Raw genomic sequence first — 14,686 nt, 5'->3', positions numbered from 1 at the left:
AAGACATACAGAAATAGTTATAAACTCCCGCCCAGATGTTTTTCGTTCTTTCATCATTCTTTATTCTTAATAAAGTTTCATCAGTGAGATTTCCGTCCTGCACATGACTGAGAGTTAATAATTAGTGTTATAAGGATTCAAACAGGTGATTATGTTATTGTCATCACAGGCTCCCCCTGCGTTGATACATTACATCATAGTAGGCGCTAAGCAGCGGTCATATGATGACAGAGCGGGTAGTGAACGCCTCTCTGCGCGAGGCAGAGTGATCGTGTCCGGCCTGAGGCAGGACAGTCTGATCGGACCGAGGAGGAAGACTCACCGATCACACTGCACCCCAACTGCGGACAAGTTTCTGATCGATTGAGACGACGATCCGCTCAGAGTGGGTGAGTTTTAAGCGACTTATCATCTGATCAGCGGGACGTTTAGAATTTTCTTCTACTTTTTTTTAGGATACCTTCTATCTTCCGTTTCCTCCTACATTCAACGCTTAAACACAGTTTTCGAAGGGCTGTGTTTTCCATTAGGTGAAGCCTGTTTGTTGTGACGAGGGGAAATTAATAAAAAAGAAAAAGAAAACTTTTTAACCGTGAATATACAGCCTACAAACAATTTACCTGCACAGGAAAAAGTCTTCACAATACGAATAGGCTACATATAAACATTATATTTAATGTTATAAAGGATTTATAAGCTGTATTGTTAGTCTAATCATGACTCCTAAAAAAAAAAAAAAAAAAAAACCCACGCTCATTTTCCAGGATGGTCTGTAAAGCTACAGCTAATTCAGTCTTTTGTGCACAAAAATCACATAGCACATAGCACATTATGATGAATTACAGGAACCAAACTAATTCTAAAACCTTGCAACTTAAATAAGTAAATGACCCACCGCTGACCTATATTGATTATATTTTTTTGCACTAGAAAAATTACAAATAATTTAGATTTGAATCTGTCCAGTCACACCAAATGTGTCATGGTTGCTTTCTTACACAAAACAAAATGTGGTTGCAAAATAGCCCCATTCTTTGGGGGAGGCGAACATATTGTTGGAGCGGAGACTCTATCTCTCTCACAAAGTTATGTGGATTTCAGTCAAAGCCACAGCTTTAATAAGCTCAGTTAGATCAAACAACTTGAAAATAAAACTTAATGACAGTAAGTCTGAAAATAATGGAGCTAAGTTCAAAGATAAAAGAATACATAATGGTACTGTGCTTCAAAAAGAGGCTAAACTGTGTGTCAATGCTTCAAAGATCTGATTTCTATGTAACCAAGGCATTGCAAGCTTGCTGTCCAAATAGCTGGCTTGATATTTGGGAGGATTTGGTGAGGGAGGAGTCAGTGAGGAGCTGCAGCCAAAAAGAAAAGGAATGAGAAGAACTTAGGGTGGAAAACCCTTCTCAAGTCTATTACAAAAAAGAAAAACAAAACAAAAAAAATTACAAGTGGACAACATGAGTTTCTTTTTTACTTGTTCATGTTTTCAGGTCATCACAAAGTTTGTTGACCATAGTTTGAGATTTAATCTAACAAAAAGCTTCAGCGGTATTACCCTCTATTACAAAAAGTTGTAGTGTGAAAACACAAACCATTTCAAAACTGATCATAAGACAAGCGTGTTGTGCAGTGTCCAGTTTACGAATGATCGAATGACACTGAAAATCCTTAAAAATGAAGCATATTATGAAATTTTACAAATATTTTTGCTCATTGTAAACCTGAACTCCCTGTAATATTCTTAATTAAAGTGTCCTCACACTGGATGAGATTTTCAAGATGATACCATATTGTTTACTACACAACACCTCTTGTGTTCGGGTATTTCTGTCTCACAATAGTGTATTTGTTGACAAACATTTTCCTCAAGTGTCATACCATGAAGTGGGTGACGACACCTTGGCGACTCCAGCCAGTTGTGGTCGTCATGCAGTTGGTTTAGCTTGGGCTGCACAATAGTGCCCTGTCATTGGCACACTGAAGGGGCTGTTTCATTGCACAGCAATATCAGGCTCTTCCCAGTGCCCATTTAGTCTGTCTTTATGTTGGCTGAGTGCAGCTGTGTGCAGGAGCTCCCAGGATGTCTGTCACCGTGTACACTGGGGCTCTGACCTGCTTCAGTGTTTTGTATACAGCTTATTTAGCCTTACCACCCTGATGCATCAGTTTTCAATTAACTTTCCCATAGAGTCAGTTTTCTTTTAACACACCTGTCTGTGTTTTTCCTAGATTATATGTGAATACAGCCAAAGCAGGATGGATTCTCACAGACTGAGTGGTTCTCCAGATGTAAGGATACAGAAGGGCTACATGGTGCAACAGAGTTCCAAAGGCAGTCAGGACAACCTGTTTGGAGTAAGGGTGCTGGTTCAGGGCATCAAAGGTCAACCTTATGTGGTTCTGAACAGTTCTGGTGAGGAGAGCCACAAGGACATTTCTGTCATAACTCACCAGGCAGGGTACAACCCAGGCATAGTTAGGAGGTGTGTGGAGTCTCCATCGGAGACACAGAAGACTGGGAACTCCTCTTTGTTTCATTATCAGAAACACCCAGAGATCCTGAGACCTTATGACCCTGAAATTAATAACATAAGCCTCAGCACTCCTACTCAAGCTGCCTTAGCTTCTAGGCCTGGGCAGCTACACACTTGCCTTCAATCTGAGAGAACCCTTACCACCCATAAAGCCAAACCAAGGATCCCTCTGCCTGCTGACAGCCTAGAAGAAGATCCAGCTGAGATGAATCAAAACAAGATACCTCCTTCAGGTGGACATATTCCTGCACAGCTCCCAAACTCAGTTGAAACAGACTCCATCGTGTCTGTAGGGAAGCTGATAAGCCAGTTCAACAGCAGCTTGCAGAGGGGAAGGGGCCCAAGGAAAAGACTGGACCCGGTAGCATGTCGGCGGTCACGCAGTGTGGATAGCACTCAAACCTCAGACTCTTCCTCCTTGTCATCATCATCTAGTAGAGCCTCATCTCTGGTGGGGAATGGGTCCCAATCCTCCAGTGGGAAATATCCTCCTGGTTCAGCCAGGGCTCGACTCCTCAGTGGAGAACTCACTTTGACAAGTAATGGGGAGGAGAGGCAGCCAAGCGCATTGACTGAAGAACAATATGGGAAAAAAATAGTATCCCAACAGGCTGCAAAACCGTCTCAGAGAAGAGAAAAAACTTCTGTTTCAAAGCCATGTGCTGATCAATCTGCTGAATCTGAAGAGAGGGAAAAACAGGTAGGGAAATTTTGTCTTGGGGCAACGTTGTTCATTTTAATAGGTAACTCATTTTCAAAAGGTACTAATTTGCTGTTTCTTTACCAGGTCACTCCTGATCTGCTAAGAGGACGGCAAAAGCTCTTGGCAAATCCAACTGAAGACACAACAAAGCAAATATTGTTCACTTTCCTGAAGGATGGGTAGGTATCCCTCAACTTACTGCACTTCAAACTCAGTAAGACCTGAAGCAACATATGAATATATGTGTCCATTTTTAGAGGGCGCCTCAGGTCTTGAGTTAAGTTATAGCTGTAATTCAATATCTTGGGGCAAGATGGAAAGTTTTATTTGTTCAGTAAATAAAAGCAATCCCAAGATGAGCTCAGCATAAAAACTTTATTTGCATTGTTTTTAAATACACAAACTGCAAACGGGGAAGAACAATTCTCCTGACATTGTGCAAATAGTTAAATAAAACACCTAACAGCTTCTTTAAAGTCCTCTAAATGACAAGTTCAACAGCTTTTGTTTGGTGTGTGTGAAAAATAGATGCTTAGACACAAGACAGATATAAATGTAGCATAAAAATTTGTTTTTGTTCAAGATTTTTTATATTGTTTATTTTTTTCTAAAGGGAAATGAGTATAATATACCCATGAGTGAAAAATATGTTCATCTCTGGGATTCAGTGTTAATTTATATATTAAATTAAATCAGTTGCATGACCATGGGGTGTGTGTGCAACAGGATTTGTTTTGGGAACAGAGATCAAAGTCTGATCTCAGAACATTTCTTGATATCATGAATCATGCATAAAGAGAAGTTGTCTTCAGTATGAAGATAAGCGGACCATAACTCTGTGATTATAATGAAACGTCCCTGTATAGAGTGCATATAAAGGGCTGGATGAATGAGATTCACACTGTGAAAAGTGCTTGATAGAATAAGCACTTATAAGGTTAAAAAAAACACAGTTTGGACCACTCATCATGTAAAAAAAAAAAAAAAAAATGGAGGATGTCAGTAACAGTTAAAAATGCTCAAAATGTAATGAAAGATGTCAAAACAAATCTTTAAACAGTTTTGAATAAATCCACAGTCAGAAAATTTACTGTAAGTACAAATGAAGGAAATCACTAGTTTTGTGGTTCGGGCCTGTTTTGCTGCATCTGGAACAAGAGAGCTTGCTGTCAATGATGAAATATTGACTTTTTAACTATGCTACCAATGCTACAGGAAAATTCTGGGACATCTATAAAAACCGAATCTTAAGAAAAATAAAAAAGACAACAATCAGCACACAATTTATTCTGCCAGAGAAAGATTTAGATAAATGTTTTAGTATATCTAAACCAAAGTTCTGGCTTTAATCTAGTATTAATGTGGTAGAACATAAAGTTGCTAGTTGAAGTGAGGAAATCCACCAGCATCTGTTGAGATGAGGCTGACACGCTTCATTGTCAGTTTGCACAAATGATCAACATTTGCCCAAAACATCTGAAGTTGTTGCTGCACAAATGGGAGTCACTGTAGACATTGAAAAAGTTTTAATCACTTTTGTGATGTGGCTGCAATCATACAGCAGTCAGAATCAGGTTGCTCTTCCAGCTGTGTGTACTCAATCACACAGTAGTCAGGAATGCAGAGCATGAACATGTTTTCAGTGATAAAAAGAAAAACTCCTCCACATGGAACATTTTAAATCATCCCATGCCTGTTTTTATGGTATGAAAAATATGCCGATGTAGGGCTCCACATGTAAGAGAAGCCTAAAACATAAATTTATTTTTCCACATACCAAAACTATAACACATTCACAATGCTATGGCATCTCACACTGACATAAATTGTTTTACTTGGCAGCTGCTGAAATTGAGTCTCAATGTTTCACCTTCTCTCTTCACTAGTCTTCACTAGAATACTCACAGTGTGACTGTGACCGTGTGATTTCTTTTTCTTGTTCTTCTCAGGACAACTGATGATGACTCTACTACACAAAGAAAAGTCAGTTTGCTGATTACAAGGATCAACAAGCTCAAATGGAGGACTGCAGAGAGTGTGGAGGAGGAGGAGAAAGTAAGATGTCTGCCAGTCTTACCACTGTTCAGTTTGTTTTATGTTTTGTTTTACCCTCCTGATGATGCTGTATTTTTCAATGTTTGTTTAATGTTTTCAAATATGCAGGTATATGCAACAGAGACAAAGCTTCTGCAAGAGAAACAAGTAGCTCTGGAAAAAGAAGTGTCCCACTTAAAGCAAAAGCTGGAAATTGAGATAAAGGTGTGGTGCAATTCCCCATCCTGCTGATTCAGCTCAGAAAAACTCTCTTCCTGTTTTTGTCATGGATGATGGTGACTTCTTTTATTCTTGTGTTGTGCAGAATGAAATGACTTTAGCCAAAGCCTTTGAAAAGGCGAGGACTGAAAAGAAGAAACTTCTGGAGGAATTGACCAAAAGTCAGACAGAGATCAACAAACTCAGGGACAAGCTGACTGAAATTGAGGCAGAACTTCTGTCTACCAAAGAGGAGTAAGGATGTGAACTTAAATTAATTTGGCAAAGTTTAAAAGTAAAGCACTGCTTAGTGAAGCTACAGTAACTAAAACAGCTGCAATTCTAACTTTGAGGCACAGAGCTAGAATAAATTCTCTCATCAGCATCTTGAACTGCTGGACTCACAACTTATAGTTAGCATCTGGTTACAGCAACAGCTTATTTGTTCTCCTAATTCTTTCTGACACTGATAATAAGGTTGTTGTTTTCACACCTGTATAGAATATGAAACAGGACAAACATCTGGTTTACTTAGCTTAGAAAAAAAAGACTGAAAACAGTAGTTAGCCTTTACTTGCTATTTCGGTCCTTAAAAAAAAGAAAAAAACTTATCCTGGACATATGCTTTTATGTGTAAAGCAAGTACATTTTATTAATGTGAGCTTTAAAGTTGCTGACGTTTTCATATTTGGACAAAGCCTGGCTAATCCAATTACATATTTATAGCTATCTAAGCTAAACCAAGCTAAGCTAAGCTAGCATCCCACTATACAAACAACTTTTCTGATGTCAACATTTTTTGTAAAAAGCAAATAGGTTTGTAGATTTTCAAAATTGTCAAAATTCTTCCTTTAAAAAAATACAAAATTACCACCCGAACCTACGTTTTAATTCTGCCCTCCCACTCCATCCATTTGCAAAACTGACAATTCATCATTATGTGGCCCCTTTGTTCAATAATTACCGTAAACAACCCAGTTTTAAAGAACCAACAATAGAAACAGGAAGTTTTCAAAACAGTATGAAAACTTCACTTTGTTTCACAGGGATTTAATCTATGTTTACCTAATTCTATGAAGGTTTAGCCACATTTGGTAGCAAGTAGCTCCACTGTGACATTTTTTAACGTATGACAGAAAATAAGAGAAAACTTAACATCCTATAAAATGATTCCTGTAGGAATCAAGTGCCTCAGATCAAATACATGTATGTGCTAAAGTAAACAAATATGAAATCCAAGACTTAACAGAATATCATGCACTTTAACTCCGTGGTATGTTCCGCTATGTTTAACAAACTCGTACTGTTTGGTGGTTCAGATGAATTGTTATCAGATTAATGTTGCTTCACTCACAGAGTGTGCAGATATCTATTTTTTCTCTATTTAGCCCTATTGAGTATATTTTTGTAGATTTAAAGAATCTTAAATGTGGAGCTAAATGTGGAGCTAAAAATATGCATTTTTGTCATATTGCTAGGTTGACTCAGATGAAGACTGAGAAAGAAAGATTTAAGGCAGAGATGAAAGACCTTCAGCAGCAACTGTCTGAGATGCATGATGAGTTGGACCAATCTAAGAAGGGAGAGGTGATAAATGCAGAGAAAGAAGTCCTTCTTCGGGTAAAAAAAAAAAACCACATGAACCAGAAAAAATTCCCAAATCAACAGCAGATGCAAATGTTTCTTAGCCGACTTGTGATTGTTTTCATTTGATGGATGCTTTTCAGGACTTGGCACAGCTGCGTATGGACTTTCAGGAGATGCTACAGGTGAAAGAGGAGCAAGAGGAGGTGTTGCACCACACAGAGAGGGAGCTCAGTGCCCTGAAGGGGGCACTTAAAGAGGAGGTGGAGACCCATGATAAATACATGGCTGCCTTAAAGGAAGAATATGAACAGGAGCTTGAGAAACTGCTAAGAGATTTAGAGCTTGCTAAAGAGGTAAATGGAAAAATTTTCTCTGGTTTTAAGCTGTCATAATGTGTTTTGTTTTGTCTTTGATTATTTGCTTCGTCATCCCATCTCCTAGAGCAGTGCTCTGTTGGGTCAGGAGAGGATTGAGGCAGAAGAGGAGAGAGGCGCTGCAAAGATCCAACTAAAGGAGCTAAACCAGGAGAGAGATCAGCTGAGAGGAAGGGTGCGAGAGCTCAGCAACAAGGTGGATCAACTGACTCAGGTGATCCAGGAATCTAAAACCACAGAGAGACTGATGGAGCAGAAAGTGAAGCAGCTGGAGGTGAGGAGAAGAAGTGGGCGGGGATAAATAGAGAGAAACAAGATGAGCGAAATATCTTATTTCTTTTTGTTTTGTGATGCTTTCAATCAGAATTTAACTCAAAGATGAATTGTTTTCTCATATCCTCTGCTCCCCTCCTTCCTTAGAGGGAAAAGCAGCAGGTGGAGGAGATGTTGAAGGATGTGAGGAGGAAGGAGGAGGAGATTTCTCATTCTAACCAGTCTTTGCTTTCTCGCTTGGAGGATGTACAGGTAAATACATAAAATGACTCATATTCAAGACCTAGGATGTGGCTTTGGATACTCATATTTTCATTTCCTTTCAGAGTAAACTTTCAAAACTAAACCATGAGCACAGAGAACTAAAAGAGAAGCTCAAGGAAGAGAGGAAACAAACTGAGGAACTGTGGAAAACAAAAACTGAACTAGAGGATGAGAGGAGGCTGCAGGACAGGGCTATGGAGCAACTGCAGAGGAAGGTAAAAGGTTAAAAAAAATTATTCTGTTGAGAGATTTCTGCATATTTCTGGAACCAAATAAACCAAATTAGTCTGTTTTCATCAGCAAACATTCAGACATGAGATCAGCAAAAACAGCAGATTATTTGTATGCTGCCACTTTAATCCCCCATGTCCATCTATCCAAAGACATCCACTTATCGGAACTTTCTGCTTATCTCCCTGGTCAGATGAATAACATTTTGGAGGAGTGTGAAGCGTCTACAGATGTTCTTCAGAACCAGGTCGATGAGGCCAAAGAGAGGAGTCAGAGGGAGTTGGCTGAGCTGCGGAGACAGCTGCAGGAAAAGGGAGCAGAGCTGGAGAAATCCAGACAGACAGCCATAAAATTGCAGGAAGAGGTGTGGTACTCATCATCTCCAATTCTCCAAATCTGTCTCACAAATCTATAAAATAATAAGTCCCCCAGCACTTTTTTATTGTTTATAATATCTATGCTAAGGGGATCGCCAACCGAATGTTTTAGAAGAAATTTGAGTAAAGAAGAGATTCAATGAAAATTACCCATAGAGAGCACAAAATTTAACTTTCTGATTCATCATTTCTTGACATCAATGTATGAAACTTGTTTGATTTCTTGTCTGTTCTCTGACCAGCTGCTTCCACTGGAGGAGGATCTGCAGCGGTGTCTCAGGGAGCAGCAGGAAGCCCAGATGAGGGGGCAGCAGCTGGAGCAGAGGGTGGAGGAGCTGGAAGAGAGGAATGTAGCTGTGATGGAGGAGCGTGAGCGGCAGGTCAAACTCTTGGAGGTATTAGTATATTAAGTGAACATTATTAATAATATAAACACGAATATAGTGTCACAAAACAAAACCAGAGTAATAAATTAATCAAAGTCTGCTGTTTTTTTTAAAATATGTTTTTTAAAATTCTTTTCTGACAGGAAACCACAAAGAAAACTATTTTAAACTACTTAATGCAATATGTGCTAACAATTTAAAACATTTAATACATAGTTCTCAATTTAAAATAAACTCATGTAAACTTGTTTAAATGTATGTCGTATCTATTTATATACTGACCTCCGTATGGGTGCTCACAGAGTGAACTGTATACAGATTAATAAAAATTTAAAACTCCTGAAAGTTTCACCATGGTGTGATCTGATCATTAGATATTTATAAAGTGCTTATAAATCAGTGCTGATAAAGTTTTACTACGACCTAGGAGTTATACAACATTCACTTACAGGTGTGATTATTCTTTTTTGTTACTATTATTACCAATATCCTGAAAACAGGAAGAGAGCCATTCTTACTGCTTTCTGTAGTTTTTACAGATAATCCTAAAACCAAATGATACAACAAACGTCTCAGCTCACAGATAATCTAATCCTTCAGTTGACTGCTGGAGATTAAAATTTACCCACATTGGCATTATGGGATGTTTCATTGATAACAGAGATGTTCCCTAGCAATGCTCTGTTTGGACCACACATTCGCACACTCTTTAGATAATAAAATTAGTAAAACAGCTTTATTTTAATCTCATTGGAACGTCTTCCAATATAAATATAATCCTGTCTGTGGTACCACAATATTTTTAAATGCTGTCTTAAATGTATTTAGTGAGCAGCACATTCTTAGTTTCTAGTTTCTAATGGTTTGAACTCCAGATCCTCCACATTGTTCAAGTGTCATTGGGCAAAACACTTAACCCAGAATTTAACCTTATCAGTGTGTATGAAAGAGAATACGCATATACAGAATGATAACCACTGTAAAAAGAAAACGCTCTGCAGACCTTTCAGGTTCTGCATTTAACCATTTAGCTCCAAGCTATTCTCTAATTTGACTCATTTTACTGAACATATTTTGTATTTTTCCCAGTTCATGCTGGTTTTCTCTAAATGTAATCTCTGAATACCAACTGGAAGTACATAATTTAGTACTTAATCATGGGATTTCAATCTATTTCATTTTTTAAATAGTGCGTTAGTCGGTTGATAATATTCTGACTGACTTATAATTATTACAGCATTGTTCTGAGCCATTTAATTTGAACTGGTTTTATAAGTATTTGTCCATTTCATCTCGCAATGATTAGTCTACAGGCAATCTTTCGAATTCAGTATAACTGTTTTTATATCTTCAGGTTTAATTATTCACATAAAACTATTTAAGACTTGATTTCCTTTCCACTTGGTAATGAAGTTGTTTAAAGTTTAAAGTTTATAAATCACTTTAATATGCAGTTAAAACAAATTTAAGTTATTCAGACACATTACAATACCATTTATGCATAATATAAACAGTTCATCCCACAAGTAGCCCTCTGTCAGATTTAACAGAATTCATTTGTACTCACTGATCTATATCATGAATCTTAGGCACATATATCTCTAATACATCATCTTTCTTTGTTTTCAAGTGTTTTTTCTGTTCAGATGCCTGTACTTTAACCTGGTCCTGTGAACTTTAGCGGTGCTGGAAACAACGTCTCACAGCTCAGCAGTGTTTGTTCTGCTGATGACAAAACATCACACAACCGCATACTCACTGTTGATAGTGCCTATCAGCTCAGGAAGCCCATGTTTACCGTAAAAAGTTATCAGACCTGTCTGGGTGTTCGCAGAGATCCTCTGTTACCTCACCACCACTTTCCTGTTTCACTCACTGCAACAGAAAGTAAAGGATTATATGAAGATCTTTTATTGCCCCAGTAACATTTCTCTCAGTAGTTTTTCTCTAAACTACTGTATATTCTCTTGATGTAATTAGACTTAGTTTGGAAACCATATCTTGGCTGGTTGGTAAGCATTGGAGTATAATACCATATGATATTTGTCATGCGTTCGTCTCTTCTCAGGGACGTATCGGTCAGCTAGAAGAAGATCTCAGTGATGAGCGCAGCAGTGCGGACCGCCTGATGGAGCGTCTAGACAAAACCAAAGAACAGGCAGGTTCACTCCTTCACTGTCTTGTTGCCTTTGCTAACAAAGCTCTTATTTGGTGTTTGCCAACATTCATAAATTTCCCCTCTCAGTCAAATAGTGTGTGTCTCCATTATGAAGGTTCAGTCCTACATCTGTTTTCAACATAAACGGATGGATAATGAAAGCTGCTGGTTGGTGTTTCCAATCTGGCTGTTAAACATTTTTGGTGTGTGTGTATGTGTGTTTCTATTCAGTTGGAACTCACCATGAATGACTCTTTCAATGAAGCTTCAGCTCTGATGTTATTAGGACAGACTCACATCTTCAGTGTCCATGTAAAGTAGGCCACCAGTCTTTGGAACAAAGCAGTCCAGACTAATTGACACAAAACATGGTTTTGTTTGCAGTGGAGAGACAAAAAAAAAAAAAAAAAAATGGAGAAGCCATTCACACTCCCTTTACTGGGCCTCTGGATGTTATTAGTGAGGAGAATCCTTAGAGCTGATGTGACCGCTCAAACCAGACATTATTTCCTGTGGAGTTAGGAGTTGAGCTGACATGTTTGTAACCAGGTCCTCAGCCATGTTTTCAGTCAATATAGAAGGGAAAACATATCAACAGCTTGTTTATATTAAGCTCTGTGGTTAGAAGTTGGCACTAAAGAGTGGTTTAATGTCCACATGTCATGCTTTGTTAACTTACTAAATAATGTTGCTATTTAATGAGAAATAAAATAAATGCTTCCCTCTGGTGTGTGTGTCGCAGGTGGACCAGATGAGGAATGAACTGTTGGAGGAGCGAGCAGTCAGGCAGGACCTGGAGTGTGACAAGATGAGCCTGGAGAGACAGGTAATGACCCCTGACTGTAACACGGGACAACAAAGCAGAGGTCGCTCAGGCCAGTGTGACTGGTATTAGCTCATCCTTTGGCCAGCCTCTGCCTCCCTGCCAAGTTACATGAAATTCACCCAGTTTGATTTTTGTGTGGTCTGCCTGACAAACAAAGAGACAATTAAAAAATAGTATGTCTACCACAGTCAATCCTTGGCAGAAGAATAATTTTTAGGTAAAAAAAAAACCTTCAATGCCAGAGATCACCATTAAACAGGTTTATGATTTTTATACCATGTTTTCACACCTTTTATCCTCTTTTCACCATTATTTTTATAACACTCTAATTTTAATGCGCTTATTCTGCACTGTTCACATTGTTTATTAGTTTATCTTCATTATTAATAAAATAATATTTTTATGTTAGGAAGGAGTGGTAGCCTAGTGGTTACAGAGGTCTGGAGAACCCCGGTTCAAGTCCCTGGTGTGGCAACAGCGGCAAACCACTTCCTGAACAAGGCTCACAGCAACATATGGCAGCCCACTGCTCTCTAATATCTACTAGTGATAAGCAAAATGCTGAGCCTAATTTCCCAGTGGGGATTAATGAAGTAAATATTAATATTGTATTATACACCCTCGTACAGTACCTCATCCTCATATTTGTCAGCCGTTAAAGTTTGTTAACCTCTGAAAAATGCTAAAAACGTCCAGTATGTCAGTCATTCATGCAGAATTCATCCATATGTGATAACTTGCCTCTATATGAGCTGCCTGGTCTTTTGTAATTAAAGTGATATTCTGTCACGTAGCTACTTCGATACAGTGATGCCTTCACTGTCACTTGCAAGGTCGACCTTTGCTTAACTTTCCACAACAAGCAAAGTGAAGCAATAAGCCCACAACCCCACCTCATCAAAGTGTGATTGTTGAAACCTGAAAAATGTTTGTGTGAATCTTGCCTCATGGGGAAATAAGAAATGATATCATCATACATTCTGTTACCCCTCTGACAAGTTTTTGTTCATGTTCAATTTTTTTGTCTCAGTGGATTATTAAATTTCTTTCCCTTAACATTAGTAGCTTGTTTCTTGGGCATCACTGCCCCAGATAAATAAACGTCTTCTGTAGAGCACAACAGTCAAAATTGTTAAAGATTCCAGGACCAGGACCCAATGCCCTGACAGCAACCAGTGGAGTGTGTCCTGCATGACAGTAAGCAAATGGCTTGTAAAAGAGCAAAGCTGCACACTGCTATATAAGATATATTTTGTGTTTTGTTTCCTCTGTCAGAATAAAGATCTGAAGAGCAGAGTAACTCATCTGGAAGGATCACAGAAGACCAACCAGGATTCAGTCGTCTCCAGACTGAACAGCCGCATCCATGAGCTGGAGGAGAGGCTGCAAGGAGAAGAGAGGTGAGCATCTACAGCAGGGGTATCCAGTTCTGGCCCTCGAGGGCCACAATCCTGCAGGTTTTTGATGTTCCCTTGCTCCAACACACCTGAGTAATAAGTAATGAGTAATTGTGCAGAACTTTATAGGCTCTTGGCTCAATTTAATTTGAGTCAGGTGTGTTGGAGCAGGGAAACATTGAAAACCTGAAAACCCTGGAGAACAGACTTTGAATGCCCCAGATCTACACTACATGACCTTATAACTCCTGTTTTTTTCACATGAAAATATTTGTTTAAATTTAGTTTATGATAATATTTAGAAGGCAAAACAGATAATAGCTCAGATATTTCTTGATAACTGTCAAAGCTGAACCCAGTTATCACACTTTTACCATGGTTGTAAAAGTGAGCCTCAGTGAGAGTTTGGTCACAAGAAGCTGGAGCAGCAATGTGAACTCTATGTGTTTTTTTCCTTTTTCTTAGGGATAACAACAATCTGCAACAAGTAAATCGCAAGCTGGAGCGCAAAGTGAAGGAGATGAAGATGCAGGCAGATGAGGAACGCATCAACCTGCAGAGCCAGACAGACCAGGTACATCACAGAGAAAGGAAACATCAAGAATCTCAGAGCATGAAACATGACTCATGATTAACAATCTGTCTCACTTTGTTGGACTTGGCAGTTGACTCAGAGGCTGAAGACAGCAAAAAGGCAAATGGATGAGGCGGAGGAGGAGATTGAGCGTCTGGAGCATGCGAAAAAGAAACTGCAGAGAGAAGTGGATGAGCAGATGGAGGCCAATGAGCAGCTTCATGGACAACTAAGTGCTCTGCGGAATGAGATGAGGTGACTTTCTCCTTTTAAAATACTATTACAGTAGATGATATTGTTGTGTTACTCTTAAAATAAACATTAGTTTTTTTTGTCTTTTGCATCATCAGGCGTAGGAAGAAATCCCCTGCTGTTGTTAAGGTTGCGGAGGACAACGTGGATGACATGGATGACTTTGGATCTGACTGAGTGACGGACTGTGATTAAATAACATGAATTAAACAAACAAAAATGGATTTAATAAAGCAATGTTGGGCCTACTGTGAAGATATTAAACATGATTAAGTTAACTCAGGTGTGACTTTTGGACTAAATGTGGCATTTAGCCAAAGCTGACCTCTTGTGGCCATATTTATAACTACAGCTGCAGCAGATTTATACTATTTACTCATATTGTGTTTTTGTTTTATAAATTATTTAGCAACTGTGTGAAATAAGTTGGTATAAACATATAATATTAAATAAAATGTATTAAAATGCTTTTTTTTAACCTTTTGCTGCTT

The 14,686-nt window shown here is 38.6% G+C and overlaps 1 protein-coding gene across 1 annotated transcript; it reads left to right on the top strand.

Annotated features, from left to right (window-relative positions):
- Positions 1–259: 259 nt before the first annotated feature.
- LOC121647973 (cingulin-like protein 1) lies at positions 260–14,677 on the top strand. The gene is made up of 19 exons (XM_041997832.1): positions 260–389; positions 2,236–3,240; positions 3,328–3,422; positions 5,193–5,298; positions 5,407–5,502; positions 5,603–5,751; positions 6,975–7,116; positions 7,224–7,436; positions 7,525–7,731; positions 7,878–7,982; positions 8,057–8,209; positions 8,419–8,589; positions 8,845–8,997; positions 11,057–11,146; positions 11,889–11,972; positions 13,248–13,372; positions 13,835–13,943; positions 14,035–14,198; positions 14,294–14,677. The coding sequence occupies exons 2-19, from the start codon at positions 2,263–2,265 to the stop codon at positions 14,370–14,372; spliced, it is 3,219 nt and encodes a 1,072-aa protein (XP_041853766.1). The 5' UTR covers positions 260–389; positions 2,236–2,262; the 3' UTR covers positions 14,373–14,677.
- Positions 14,678–14,686: the final 9 nt, after the last annotated feature.

Source organism: Melanotaenia boesemani, chromosome 10 (genome assembly GCF_017639745.1).
Source record: "Melanotaenia boesemani isolate fMelBoe1 chromosome 10, fMelBoe1.pri, whole genome shotgun sequence".
NCBI lineage: Eukaryota > Metazoa > Chordata > Actinopteri > Atheriniformes > Melanotaeniidae > Melanotaenia > Melanotaenia boesemani.
Note: the sequence above shows the minus strand (reverse complement) of the source record. Positions and strands in the feature narration are given on the sequence as shown.